Source organism: Lampetra fluviatilis, chromosome 17 (genome assembly GCF_964198595.1).
Source record: "Lampetra fluviatilis chromosome 17, kcLamFluv1.1, whole genome shotgun sequence".
NCBI classification, from domain to species: domain Eukaryota; kingdom Metazoa; phylum Chordata; class Hyperoartia; order Petromyzontiformes; family Petromyzontidae; genus Lampetra; species Lampetra fluviatilis.
The window spans coordinates 9,232,514-9,248,008 of record NC_136291.1 but is presented as its reverse complement, the minus strand read 5'-3'; the positions used below and the strand labels follow the sequence as shown (position 1 = coordinate 9,248,008).

At 42.8% G+C, this 15,495-nt stretch overlaps 1 protein-coding gene and 1 long non-coding RNA gene across 5 annotated transcripts in view; both read right to left on the bottom strand.

The window, feature by feature from the left end:
- Nucleotides 1–4,037, bottom strand: part of LOC144936740 (uncharacterized) — a 106,944-nt gene extending 102,907 nt beyond the window's left edge. The window contains exon 1 of the long non-coding RNA XR_013637462.1: nt 4,023–4,037. This is a non-coding gene — a long non-coding RNA (uncharacterized LOC144936740). The remainder of the gene's footprint in view (nt 1–4,022) is intronic.
- Nucleotides 4,038–9,281: 5,244 nt separating this feature from the next.
- The window catches only part of LOC144936913 (TOX high mobility group box family member 3-like), a 71,470-nt gene continuing 65,256 nt past the window's right edge, over nt 9,282–15,495 (bottom strand). Inside the window, exons 8-9 of one of the 4 annotated variants that reach the window (XM_078864137.1) lie at nt 13,405–13,601; nt 9,282–11,396 (exon numbers count right to left, since the gene is read on the bottom strand). In XM_078864137.1, coding sequence (XP_078720263.1) covers nt 11,336–11,396; nt 13,405–13,601 — 258 coding nt within the window. In that variant the 3' untranslated portion in view covers nt 9,282–11,335. The remainder of the gene's footprint in view (nt 11,397–13,404; nt 13,602–15,495) is intronic. The other 3 variants (XM_078864136.1, XM_078864139.1, XM_078864138.1) reach the window with 3 other exon arrangements.

Sequence of the window (15,495 nt, the reverse complement as noted above, 5' to 3'; positions counted from 1 at the left end):
CTCCAAATGTTTGGACTGCAATATGGCCAGGAGATGGCAGTCCGTCAATAAATAGTTGAATCTGCCAATGAAGATGTTCGAGTCGGTTTAACACGTAGGCTTTCACAACCAATGTTATCCATGGTAGATGTTTTTTGGGGTTTGATTGCCTTAATTAGAAATGTGCCGTTAAAACCGCCACAAATCTAGCTGTGGCCTGATGATGCTGGTTGTAATTACTGGCAAAACGTCACTACTCGAATTGTAAATGTTGTGGGGTTACTCTCCAACACACCGATGAGCTGTACTAGTAACAAATCGGCATGTTTTGTTTACGTGACAAACCTTACTAATTGGCTGTGTCGGGTGGTGGCGGGTTTAAGGACACGTTGATATTTACGTGATCTAACCCAAAAAAATCTCTATTACAGATATTTGAGTGTTATTTCCTTACGTGAGTGGGATTTTCTCCAGATGTCCTCCCACATGCTAAATACTTATGAAAGGAATTGTCCAAACATCTCAATGCAGGCACCTCCTAAAGATATCTTGGGTCTCAGTACTTGATTTTCAAGATAAAAGAAAGGCATGAATACGTTGCAAATTAAATAATCAAGGGTGAAAATCACGCAATGCCTCGTCGCTATTGAACAAACTCCTTGTCATACTGTTTGTGACACCTATGTTGTGGCGCTAGAACCTACCAAGATGGCAACATGATCCGCTCACACATTGCTCAAGCCACCAGATTGCAAACGGCTGCGTGCGTCATCACTAACACATATCTAAATAATCATCATACTCTTTGGTTCTTTCGGTAAAGTCACGTAGGTAAAAAAATTATAAAATGAAACAAAACATTTATATCACGGCGTTTCGATCGCAACACAAGCGGTCGTCCTCAGGCGGAAAAAAAAAATATCCAGCAGTGGAACTGCTGAACCAGCATATATTATTTTTTGTTTTATTTCATTTTAACATTTTTCTACTACCTACGTGACTTTACCGAAAGAACCATAGAGTATGGATTCCTGCAGTCACGAAAGCTTCAAATCAAGATCAAATAATTAACATTAAAACTATGATGGACAAAGGCCTCCCCACGCTGCGTCCGTATATATTGGGATTGCTTGACCATAATTCGCCACGCCGGTTCGTGTGGCTTCGGATGACCAGTTCAGATATCACTCACCACTGATTGTTTAGCCGTGCTTAAGAATGAAAACTCAGGTTTGAAATTGCTGTCCACTCCGAATCATGGTGCCACCGCTCGCCACCAAACATAACTAACATTCACTCGCACGGCACGGTACATTTGCAGCGAATGCTTGTTTCGTGAAATTATACATAGCTAATGCTTGGATGGCAGACAACAGCGAGCGCCATCATTGGGTATTGTAGGCGACAGTGTCCCTGATTAAGATGGAACGCCGTCTTATTTTTTATAATGAAATAAGGTGGCAGAAAAACAGCTCTCAGGGAAGATCTATTCATCTCTCTGTCAGCGGCTGTGGTTTTCATCTCGATCATTTACAAGAGGGAGGGATAAGTTTTCTCAACACCATGACACTTTCCAAAAAAGGATTTATGAATACGGGTAAGCTCTTTTGCAACAACAACATCAACAATTTTAATAGCACACACTTTAGTTAATACCCGATTGTAATAGAATGCCATTACACATGCTATTAAAGTCCTCAAAAATAATTCACCACCTTGTTTGTTTTAATGAACTGTATTCCCTTTTATGTTGAAGCCATTATATATTAAATGCATGTATAAAGGTTAGCTCAAATGTAGCCATTCTTAGATAGTTTTCATTGGGAGCAAAGGTTGCATGGTTAACTTTTAATAAGGTTCATGAATCAACACTGAGTGAGCATACATGCATAAATAATACACTTTCACTTAAACGAGTAATTAAATGCGTTTTTGTTCATCAAACCCCACGAACTTATTGAGAATGTGATCTTGCGTTGTGCACGTAGCCCAATGGGTTTTACAACCCCGAAAATATATTTTTTTATATATAAGGGACGAAGCAGAGGGATATGTGTTTTCCACTTTTGCGACACTCATCAAGTGCATTGTAAGAAGGAATTGTGTGATCTCAATTGTGTGCTATAATACAAATTGGCTTTCGCATTGTCTGTACACAGCTGCTAAGGCTGCACTATGCGGCAGATGACATGACCTTACATGTGGTAAGAATGCGGCCCGGAGGCCCTGCCTTTAAAAAAACAGACTGGTATCTGTCAGACCTGGCTTAGGGGAGCCATTAAGACACTTCACATTTAAACACTCCGCCATATTCACCCACGACATGTGTCAGGGGCCATGTGAGGGACGACCTCCAAAGACCACAGGCGCGATCCACCCCAACAGCCCGGCCCCCCCCCTTCCTATGCCTCGCTCCCCCTCTTAACGCAACAAAATTCAGTGGTGCAGGTGAGCTAACACAAAGGCACGTGTGCATACGCGCGCGTGTGTGTGTGTATGCGCTCGTGCCTGTGTCTCAGTCATCTGCCAGTCATCTCATTCAGTTAACCCATAACACCTGCATCTGTTCCATGATCTCCTGCCAGCAGTGAGCCTTTGGCACTGTCACGTGGTCTCCAAATGCACCTCCTCTGGCACTAGTGCTCTGGTGATATCACCCTCACTTAGTGGGAAATGGTGGCTGTAGTTGTTGCTGCTGCTGCTGTGTCCCTGTGTGGGGAGTGATTGTGTCGTGCTTGGGGCGCATCGCGCTGCAAAACGTGGCTCCCCTGAGTTTGGTTCCTGACCATGGCGAGCATCATTGGTGAGCGATGTCTGCTCCTGCGCCTGCCATAGATTGACTCAGCCTAAAATGAGTAGCTGATGCGAGTGTGCAAACATGCGTCACGGGAAGACAAAATTATTCAGGGACATTGCTTGCAACGCCACCTCTCTGTGCACCTTCTGGCATTAATAGGTGCTCACTAACACAACTTCCCCAAATCGTCTATAAGGCAATACAGTACAATGATATTTGCCTTTACTTATATACACACATGTGTGTATGCGTGTCTTCTTCTGTGTTTTTACATGTGCTTTAACGTGTGTGTGCGAGTGCCTGTAAAATGCTGGCTGTATGTTGCGTGTTCAGTTCATTCTGTAAGCTTACCTGCCAAACGACGAGTTCTATAACAAACAGCGTATGTCTTGTTGGTGTTATTTAGGGGCATGCCAAGGCATTGTGAGGCCCCTGTGCTCCAGGCACTGGTCTAATTTGATGTCAAACAGACTCATGCTGGAATCAAATTTTGTGGTATACACGCTGGAGGCAAGTAAAACAATTTAGGGCCACAAGATTAAAGGATAAAATTGGTCAACTGTCTTACCCCGTGAGACTGTGAGTGGGGACCTTTGATAATAGCATCCTCAAAGACAACAACAACGCAAAGAGCATCAGAATATATCATACAAACTGAAAGGTTACATGACAGCATTGCACTCCTTATCTCTCAGCTTTATTAAACAAGTATTGTGTTCCGGCAAGTTCTCTCCAAATTTTAAAATAAGTACCCCATAAAGAATACTTTTCGGCAGCTTAAATATCTCTGCAACATGCTTGTGGATTAACAGGCATAAATCAAATACCCTAGGCGCAGTGTTGCAATATTAATAAATCAAGAACATTATAAAAAATGCATATGATTCATACTGTGATGTACTCTTCATCCCCCCCCCTCTTCTTGTAAAAGGGCTGGCAATGCTTTCAGGTGAGGTTGATGGATGTTGGTATAATGATGTTGGCAATGCTGAAGCCAATATCAAAATTCTGCTTGGCAAGACGGAATGCATCTATCCGTATTAATATTAATACAACTAAAAGTAGCATTGGACAACGGAGCAAGAATGATTAAATGCATAAAAAAATAAAAAATAAACTCAATGATAAGAATGATAATACACATATCGTATACCAGATTTAAAATAAATAGTGGATTATAAAAAAAACAATAACACACTTATCAGTGAACATATGGGTTTGTTTTTAGTAAAGAACTGTACAATACCTTATCAGAAAGTGCAGCCCAATATCTTATTTGCTGGTGGTTTCCTTTGTGGAAGTCAAAGGTGACTGTTTGTTGAACTGCCTTGCCGGTATACTGCGTCATGCTTGTCAGCGCCTGCTTTGTTTCTCATTAGAGAACTGGAATTACTGGTACTATGCATTTAATTTATTCCGTAAATAATTTAAAATCCTCGGAGTGAACTTGTGAAATACGATCCAGAATTTTAAAATAGGCCCGCCACTGTCTCATTTTACAAGCACCGTTTCATGTTTGATTTTAACAAAGGTTGATGTAAATTTTTAGAAATCAGTTGCCTTGGAACCTAAAAATAAAAAAGCGCACAGGAATGTGAGCAACTTGCTATTTTTGTGATGCATTAATTGAACTATGCCAAGTTTGCGAGGCTTGTGTTTAACTTAACATGGAATGCGTCTTTGGACGGTTGTGCAAGAGTTTGGCCGCTGTAAAGCAAGCATCGGAGGTCTCATCGAGAGCTTGGGAACATCTGCTCTGGGCAACAAACCATTCTTGGCTTGTCTGCTTTGCGATTTGTACTCCCTCGTGCGAACAATGAATATGCGCTACTGTAACACCATGACTAGGGGGAAAGGGAATATGGCAGCAGTAGCAGACATTCAGATGTATTAGTGCGCAGATGGCATGACGAGAAACAACACAAATGATAACAAAACCAAAGTAGCCACCAAAGCCATTAACCAAGTGAGCAGATGCCCTAAAGTTAACATGTTTCCTCAATAGTGAATGGCATGTCCCAACGTTCCTTTTTGTTTGTAGTTTAGCAATACCACATCATTACACAACTGATGTGAACAGAGAGAAGGGGGGGGGGTGTGACATTTTAATGGTTTGATTAGTTTTTTTTTATTTTTTACTTTTATTGATGCTAACAGATTCACCGCCTTCTGTTTGTTGGCAAGCAACCTTGACAATAATTAGATGACAATTAAAGTTTGCCTGGGGGCTAATTGAAGGCCTACTTTCTACAGCTGTTTGTCATACCCAGGAGACACATGCTTTAAAATGGTCTGCTTTTGATCATAAAGACAGCTTGCTAAGTGAAGCACACCTCACCCATCAACAACAAACGATGAGGTTGTGGGGGTGGGTGAAGGAAAAATCTGACATTTGGAAAAATAATGTGTCATCTGCACAGGCAGCGTTGTGTTTTGTAAACACAAGGTTATGTTTGAACAGTCAATCAAACAGGTGTGACCTGTAAAAAAAAATACATCACGGGTTTTTATTAAAGAAAGTTCTTCTTTTGTGAACACAGGACTGTACATTCGTATCCTCGAACCGTATTATTTTTATTCCACATACATAATTTGTTTTCTCCCCAAACGAAAAGCTTTAACCTTAACATAACAAGTTTGTGAAGTTTACTTTTTAAATTGTAAAAGTATAGATTTGTTTTTGAATGTTACAAGGCTTGCCATGCCTTAACAAAACAAGGCCGTTTAATCTCTTCCCTGCCCTAACGTGATCTGCACCTACTTATTTGGGGGGGGGGAAATCTATTAACATAATTTATTTAAGATGTCAGTTAACATCAAGGGAGAGTGTATTTGCCCACTTGAGCTCTTTGTCCTAATGAAGTCGTTCCTTGCTGCCAATCAAGAGAGTGTGAGGTTGATCAGCCACAGGGAATACGACTTTAGAGGAGCCTCAGGTCAAACCAATAAGCCAATAGAGCCGCTTACGTAATGGCCAAAGTGCCAATAAGCGTTAGTTGGCTGCGTAAATCAGGTATTTGATTCATGATCAAAACACTTTTGCTGGGATCATTACATCTCTGTGGGCCTGCAACACAATGTGCAGACAGCACGGCGGAGGTAACATCAAAGTAACGGCACCTATCACAGAGGTCAACGTCGACAATAACAGAGGTGACGGACCTGTCGCTGGATTCGGCCTTTGACCGAATTTTGCAATATGTCTGAAAGCTTCAGCGCCCGAGTGGCACACGCGCCACACAGCACAACCGCGAATAACCCACTCACTTGCTTTGAGAACAAATTTTTTAACTTGCCGTGGCTTATATAACCAGACGAAGAATACTAGTTACCGACACGTTTAGTTATAACTAAGGCCAATTGTCGTAGCTTAATTCCAGTATATGTTTAAATCGCTGACGTTCAAACAAGCAATGGGTGATGCATATATCCGCAGCTCTGAGATAGATGTACATTCCCCGTTCCTATGGCAGAGATTGGTCTCTCTGCCATCCAAGCACTGTTGACTTCATTCACAGAGGATTTAAAGTTGACTCTTTTAAGGCCAATTACAATTCAGGAACTACATGGTTATCGGTGCATTGTAGAATTGGCAGATGAAAAAGAAAGTTATTATCGTGACTTCATTCGTAAACTAGAACAATCTTATTTTGTCTAGGCGCTCTTCTTCCCACCTCCCCCCCTCTAACCCAGCTTAAATATACGCTCCAAGCTTGGTGGTGTTTCATTCTTCGCCTGAGGACGGCTGCTTGCGTTGTGGCCGAAACGTCGTGAGAATTGTTTTATTATGTTTTATTTTTATTATTTTATTACTTCCCTTCTACGTGACTTTACCGAAAGAACCAAGAAGATGAATCCCTGCAGTCACGAAAGCTTTAAATCGAAATCTACGTGTATTAGATACCATGATACATTTCCTTTTGTTTCCAACAATGTGAACACAGACACCCTGCTATAGCCTACACATGCTTTTGAGGTAAGTGCTGTTTGCAAGCACCTATTAAAGGTTCCCACGGCACATGAGAGTTTGAGTTTGATTTGATGATGCCGATTAGCCAGTTTCTCGGCTATTTTACCAGAGCGATCCATGGTGCGTGATGTGGTCAGCACCACGGCTGGCCACCGGTTTACCTAGTACTGATTGTTTACTCACTCTATCAGGTACTCAATTAAGGCTGATTCGACCTCGGGGAGGCCCGAAACTAGTCCAGATAAACATCACTGATTTGAGCTGTGAACGGAATCAATTTCAGGTAGCCACTACACGATCGCTCCCCCCATTAAAAACCCCAGACACAAACACATACACACACTGCATATTGAAAATGATTCAGATTACTAATAAATAAGGCATTTAGAACTTACCTTCTTCTTTGCATGACCAGGCAATGCTCCAGGGAACATTTTAACCCAAAGCAGTAGAGTATTGACAAGACATGAAAATACGCCATGCCATTTCTCCGCTTTTGATCTATGAGATGTTTTTTTCCATAACGATATGATTTTATAGGTCAGCAAAGACATAATGCAAAGATACCTGCATCCCACCATGTTAAGGTGTGGTAAAAAAAAAACATGACCGATATCACATGTGAAAAGTCTTCATTCAGCAGTGGATTGTTTTATTTACGAGGCCAAGATCATAAAATACCACCAATGCATCATTTTTTTTTTCCCAATGCATAATAACGGACAAAAGTAGAGAGAGGATTAGGAAGGCTTATGTCAAAATGTACGCAAGCACACTGAAAGAATTCCCATGTGCACTTGGGAGCATTCATTTAAGCCTGACAAACAACAATGCCAAGAACCACGTGCGGAGCTCACAAGGCCAGCTCCCTGTATTTACTAGCTCCCGATGTTTACTCCCTTCATCTTCATCTTGGTTTACTTTCGACTCCCTCCCTAATGAACAGAAATGTCCCAGGTTCTCTGCTTCATGTACGCAGGGTGGTCAAAAAGACAGTGAAAAGGATATGAATTACATAAGTCGTGTATGTTGTTGAACTTCTTTCGCACCTTACGTAGCCAACCGTGATAATCAGAGGTGCGGGGGGAAAACACTAACTTACAAGTTATTTAGATATATTTTGATTCCTGCATTATTTGCTGATAATCTAATGTAAGAGGCCGTCCATAAATGACGTCACGCGCCTAGGGGGGGGGGGGATCAGACATTTGTGACGAGGGGGGGGGGGAGAAATGTGACGTCACATCAAAATGCGCAACTTTAAATAAATATAGATAATACGTTAATTAGACTTTTTCATAAATGTTTACTCCTACAACATCAGAGTGCAGCGCCACATTAAATACGCACTACAATGACAATAGTTTAAAGCGATTTGAAGCATGTTTTATTTTTTTGGGAGGCGGCAAAGCTTTGTGACGTCAGATTTGAGGGGGGGGGGGGTCTGACTTTTTTGTGACGCCGTGTGATGGAGGAGGTAAAAAATCTTCCAAAATCGCGTGACGTCATTTATGGACGGCCCCTAATACATAACTAATGCTATATTGTATATTGCGTACAAGTTTCTATAGTCTCTTCCAAGAAACCAGGCCAGAATAAAACTGGCCAAAATATCCTTCTTAGGGGGGGCATCTTTGAAGCTTCCTCTCATAGAACCTCTGTTGGCAGTGGCGCGAGCAAGACCGTTCATGGCTGCGCCTTTACTTGCATAAAGTGACTTTCAGTCTGCAAGCAAACTCCCGCAGAACTGACTCATCGTGTACAAATGCGGTACCATGAGAACCAGAATGAACACGCACTGTGAGACAGATTGGTTGTTCTATAATGAACTAGGCGCAGAGCTCCTTTGATGAATTGCACCTTATAAATGTAAATTATTACGTATCAGAATACACGGAGGTAACCAACTTCAAACACTTAAGCCACGCTGCCATAAAGTTAAGGCAGGAAGCAGATCCTCTATTTCTTAATTAACTATTGTACTAAGTTTACATTTGAGTTTTCCTGACATAGGACAGGTTTCTTGCAGGTCATATAATATTTTCACAGGTATAATTAGGAGTTATTGCATTTACAGCTTGAAGTACTGCAGCCAGTTGAAGTCTTTGCATACTTTTAAAAAATCTAACTCAGAAAGGGGTTTTACTGGCCCTTATACATTTGACGAAATTGATCGTGTTTTTTCTGTGATGACAGCTTTAGAACCCAGGGTGTCAGAGGCAATAGCTGTCAGAATGACAGGCCTCCTTAGGCAAGGCTAAATCTCTTTCCGTTTCCACACTTAATCCACTATTAAGGACCTTCAGTTCTGATGGGCAGGTTATCTGCCAACAATTTCACCCGTACTGTGTTTTACCTTCATTTTAATTCCCTTGCACTATGTGTGTACTGCTAAATAAATGCTGAAGCAGCTGTTGGGAAAAAGTTGTGTTGTTTCAGTCACTTTCAAAGGGCCGTGTTGCTTACAAATCATCCGCAACCAGGGTACCAGTGTTGATTCATGTTCTCCGACAAATCACACAGCCACACGTGGAGTCACATTTTGTGATGACTTAATTTATTGTGGCCCAAAAAATTACAAACAAATAATAATAACAATAATACCACCAAATCCGAAAGACTGATTTACACTAAACAAGAGAAATGTTTTAAAAGATGGTGATGACCTCCTTAAAATGTCATTATTACAGTTTAAATAAAGCCTCATTTTCAAATACAAAAACAAAATTAAATAAGAAACAGAAACATTTAATTTATTACATCATATTATACCATTGAATGCTTTTAAGGCTACATGGAGCCAACTTCAACACCCCCTCTGTTAAAACTATACCCCCAGCAGTCAATTAGAAAGCTATTTTGGCATTTAATGCAAATGGATTTCACTTAAAAATCTGGCGGATTTATCTTTTTTATTCTACACACGACGACATACAAAAAAGCTATATTAACTTCTGCAATATACCGTAGATTACAAAATGTAAATATTTTCACTGGTTTTTTTTCATTTTTTGGTAGCAGAATATAAGGTGTGGTTTAAACGGAGAGCTAAAAAGCATGGTTTGTTTTAATTGTGTTTTCATCTTACTTTACAAATCCCAAACATTTTTTTCCGGTGTATTTTCTTCGCTAGAAAAGAAAAAAACATCATCACCACGTTATTTTTTTTTTACAAATTATCTCGTAAAGCCCTAGGTAACCCAGGCTGGAATTTTTTTGTTTTTATTTTATTTGCCACAACTTACAAGTACATTTGTTCAGCCACATACAGCTCCAACAAACAAGTGCTAAGATTGCAAAATTTGCAAAAACAGAAAAACGAAAACCCCAACAGCAAAGGAGGAGATACTGAATGTGAGGTTCTACCCTCTTGGCAGCCAGGTATGTGTATATATATGATGCACGCACAATTTGTACACTGCCATTTTTTCAATTTATCTACGGCCAACTGAAAACCACATTAATGTCTTAATGTTTGCCTTGGCAGTGGATTCTCAGCTCTCCATTTCAAAGTCCATTTTTTTCTGTTTTTACATTTTTTTTCATTTCTTAAATAGCAATCCGTGCATTACACACATTTATATAGCAGATAAAAAAAAGACAGACAGGCAGACAGGCACCTTATAGAAAAAAAAACCATAGCGATGAAACGTGTGGGAGAGTCATTTACTTAAGCCCCCTGCCAGACCCCCCCCCCTCACCCCCAGTTCAGTTAATGAGGCTAACACACAGAATTAAATCCCCCGTGTGTCTTCTTCCACACATCCTAGCCTGGTAAAGTGTCTGATAAATGCAACGATATCCGCATTCGGGTCTGTGCCGACCAGGGTCACCGTGGGATCAAAAAATGAAGAAAGCAGGGTGCCGCCCCCTCCCTTCCGACTGGGTGCACCAGTGCACCCAGTGCACCCTGCGACTTGGGCAGGGGATAAGCATGACAAGTGGTCAAGCGTCGCACAAATGCATTCGTCCGGTGCCATCGTCTGTTCAGTCGTTCTCTGTGAATGTACAACAGTGAAATGTTTTTTTTTTTCTCGATGCGCCCGACAATGCGGCGTGGATTAGCACAGTCAGCCCCGGCTCCGAGAGGTTGCTGCTGCTCGTTTTGGTAAACTGTGCTGTAGTTATCAACTGTCGGCGCAAGGTTTGTGGTCTGTTTGTCTGTGTTTTTCACATATATGGGCTGTACATCCGATTACTGATAGCGTCACAAACAGAAGAAAAAAAAAGCACCATCCTTTACACGTGTGGCTTTTACACTAACGATTAGCTTTGCTCGCAGCAAGTGGTAACCGTAGAACATTTACATGTAGTGATATATCAAAACACAGGTGTTCAGTTAAAGCGTAGAGAGGATAAGGGATAATAATTTCTACAGGGTTTAAAAGAGAACTTGCGTGACGTGACGCAGTACAGTTATGTGTTTCGCCTTCGGGAGAGAAGAAAATCCAGACAGCGTCCCTGTGTCGGCGCGAGAGTCACCCTTCCCACTCTGATCTGCGTACTTTCCTTTTTGAATCATCGTTTTTCAAGTTCCAGCAATCACTGCAAAGCACACAACGCTTCAGTCAGTGTCCCGTCCAGTGGCTTCACTTGACAGGAGCAGCATTGCTCTGGTTTCTTCCCGCCACCCAAGCCATAAACACATCTCTGCAGGGACAGAAACAAAGGGACAATTAGTCTGAACAGTTTCAAATGCCACTTGTAATTTTTGTTGTTGTTCCAAATCAATAGAGCTTTAGACCCTTGTAGGAATCTGACGGTTGTTTGTGGCAAGCATATGTCGCTTTGTAAGGGTGTGGAATGCACAATAAAACACAGCGCTCTCTTCGGCTAAAGAATGGGCCACAGATCAACATCGGCAACACCCACAAATAAGAAACGTGTACATCTCACACATGCGCACACGAGGACACGTTCACGTGCGCTCGTAAACACATGGCACAGCTGCTCTCCGCTATGTCTACCCCTCCTGCCGTACGCTTAGGGCAAGACGTGATCAGACTTTGCGCATCTAAACGGTCTATCGACCCACACTTAGAAACAATCTGCTGCTCGAAAGCACCAAATGCTGTTTGTTTCACTCAACAACAAAAAAAAACACCCCACCATGATCTCAGAGGAATGCCACCAAATGGAAATGCAAGAATGCCTAGTCACGCAAAACTTTCCTTAAAACAAATCAAGGAGGTGGGCAAATGAGTATACACCTCATTCTGAAACCTCTCATGAAACAAGCTACAAAATGTATCTTCCTCCTTTCTGAAATGCTTAAAAGATCAGTTCCTGTTTGGGCTACATTATGCAACACAGTCTAAATGTAAAACTCACCCCAGTAATATTTCCATACTGAAAATAAATCTATGGGATTATGGAAATTAATTCAATGGGGCCCTATAAGAAATGGAGGAAAATGTGTGAGCTTGCAAAGGCTTTTGTTTGCAAGGGTTGATTACTCAATTCCATCTAAATGTAATGTAGGACACACTGCTTTCAAGCTCATGCGTAGTTAATGCGCTGTGAATTTACATACTGGTCCATTCAACTTCTTTTGGATTAGCGCACCTGCATCATTGAACATCTCAAAAGCTTGCATAAGGGGTATGATCCAGACTTGGGACAGCTGTGTTTCCCACATAATCCCTAACTTGCATTTTCAGTTGCGTTTAGCTGTAGCTAAGGAAAAACACCTGGGATATAAAAGAGTAATAACTGCGGCCGTGATAAATGCACCAAAGAGGCATGTGTTGGAGCTCGAGTGAAATATAGTACCTCTTTGCTGAGCCAATCTCATAACGTCACTCGGTTCCAGCTAATAACCATTGATTTATAGTATACACCAACGATAACATTACAACAGCGTTGGAAGTAAGCTGAGCCTTGGGTAACACCGACAACAGAGAACGTGACCTTAAAAACGAAATCCAATTTTTTTTTGTACTTGGCCGAGGGAGAGAATTTATACTTATCTCTTTTTCAGGAGAGGCTAAATAAATCGTAGCAACATAAAGGGGCAGTTCTGTCAACATTTTCAGGATTCAACTGCGGATAATTAAAAATACTGGGATTGTCTTCCGAGTGCACATTGGGCCCAATTCTCTCGGTCTCCAAGAGTCTTCATAAATCGTTGTCAAATAGAAATATTTAATCTTGGCATAGGAATGTGGAATGTTTACCACTGGTACAAGGCCACCAGAAAATGGGCACCACGCAATCCTTGCTTGAGCATGGAGATGCTAAAATTCAGTTAACGAAAGGCGACAGGCCTCAGTTGATATTATCCACTGACCAAAGTGGCAATCAAAGTGTCGTTAGGCCCAATGACAATCTTGCCGGCCACTAGGCCAAGTCACAAAGGTGCTGTTAGCGAGCACCAAATAAGGCCAGCATGGCACATGAAGACGTTGGGTGGCCAACAGCATTCCAAGCCGCCTTTTGTCTCCCCAGTGCTGATGTTTACACACCGCATCAGGTACTCATTTGAGGCCGAGTGGACCTAGTGGAGGCCCATGACCCGGTTCAGATATTCGTCACCGATGTTGGCCACGAGCGGGAATCGAATTCGGCCCACCGAGGGTTCGTAGCGCCAACCACTACCCCCCGCCACTAGGCCGAGTCACAAGCATGCACAGTGACAAACAGGTGGCAGCACGCACACCTGCAGTGGTGGACCACGCACTCGCTGCTGCAGTAGCTGCTGTCCCAGTCGGCGCTGGGAGCCGGCGGGTTGGGGCAGCCGGCGCGGACGCACGACCGGTGCGGGGGCGGCTGTCCCTGCGGGGAAGGCAGGCTGGGCTGAGGCGGCGGAGGGGAGCCCATCATGGGTCGCGAGTCGCCCTGCTGCGGGGAGTACACCTGCGAGGGTGGGTGGGGGGGGGACAGCGAGCGTAAAACACCGGGCGCAAGTAGATGCCGCGGGAGACCGCGTTGGCACCGACGCTTGACACGTTAACGCGCCACGCACTAGGCCACCCCCGCCCCCCCCTGGCTTCGTGCCTTGGGCATGGCATTGTCAGAAGTGCGCTGCCCTTCAAAGGGTATGTTAAACCAGCCATCCCATCCGCTTTTAGGCATTAACAATCCCATGAAGCCCTTTTTACGCGAGTTAAGTACTGTGTGTTGGCCAAATCGTGAGTCATAGTGTAACCCACGCACACACACAACCAAGGGCGCAGGGCCCTGAAGATAAACTGCACACAGCTGAACAGCAACAATAGAGTGAAAGATTTTGATATGAATGTATAATTGAATTTAACATGGAGTAACTTGGTGCAGGTGTGCGTGCAGACATTGTCCCCAGGAATGTTGGGGCTCAGGTACATTTTTCACCGGTTTAACGTGCAATACTTACAGGTGTAACCTCACCAGGATCAAAGCCCTGTGATATTGAATGCAGCTGTATGATGTTTATACAATCGTGAATGTGCTTTGGCTGCAGGTGTATTTTATGACTTTTTAAAGACTCTATTAAAATACCTACTCACAGAATCCTTCCCAAACTCATATTTCTGGATTTGGATTCCCCCAAAAACTCAAGGAAAGACCTCTACAGACTTCCATTCACCGTCAGCAATGTTGTGGTCACCGCAAAATGTCTTCCCATAGCTCAACACTCCTCAACGTCGTCCTGAGCACCTGGCTTCCTAGGACTCAATAAGTCGAAACAAAATATGAGAATGGGTTTTTCCCCTTTTTTCTGGCAACAAAACAGGTGTTAAGATCTTAAGACACCAAACTGAAACCTTATACAAGGAATCATGTCTGCATTAACCACAATAATTGTGGTCAGAATGCAAAAAAAAACGTACTCTGATAATATATGCATTGTCCTTGAAATTGATTGGTCCACACCAGAGACAGCTTTCTTTTGAGCCTAGTCTCAAAACGGTGTTAGACTAGAGGACGCCAAAAGGCCATGATTCCTTGTAAAAGGTTTCAGTTTGGTATTTTAACATCTTAACAACTGTTTTGTTGCGAGAAAAACAAGGGGAAAACCTATTCTCATATTTTGGTACTGGCAAAGGAGGTCCCATGATGAAGTCATAACAAGTCCCCAATGTGTTCTCATGTACACGTGAGCATTGAGTGGCACTTATCGCCCTCCCCCGCTCCACTGGCAATCCTCAGCACATGCTGAAAATTAATTACTCATTCCTATAACAGGGACCTGTATATATCCACAAGATGATCACAAGCCTAGCCTCCCAATGCAGTGCTTATAGTTATGACCTTGACTAGATGAGGGTAATTCTGAGTTGATCCTGTGTTGATGAGATTAAGTCATGATCTCATGATTGGAAGCTGGGCTACTTTTACCTGCTCGAGCTGCTCAGCCATGCCCTTGTGCCTGCACACAGAGACCTGGGCCACTTTTCCCTTCCCCTTGGTCATCATCGCGGGTTCGGTTACATCTCTTGGCTCCCATGCTCGCACTGCTTTTATTGTTGGGTGTAGCAGTCAAGGAGGAGCCACACTCATCCCCGTCACGTGAGATTGAGAGGTAAAACCTCAGACCTGACACGAGAGATTTAGAGGTAAAACCTCTGACCTGACACGAGAGATTAAGAGGTAAAACCAATCAACTGGCTACCCATCGCCAGTAGGGTCACATACAAGACCGCCTGCCTCTGCCACAATGCCTTCATATCCGCCTGCCCGCCGTACCTTTCTTCATTATTGACAACTTGCAGCTCAGCACACGGCAGATGCCTGCGCAGCGCAACTCACGACCTACTCTTGATACCAAGAT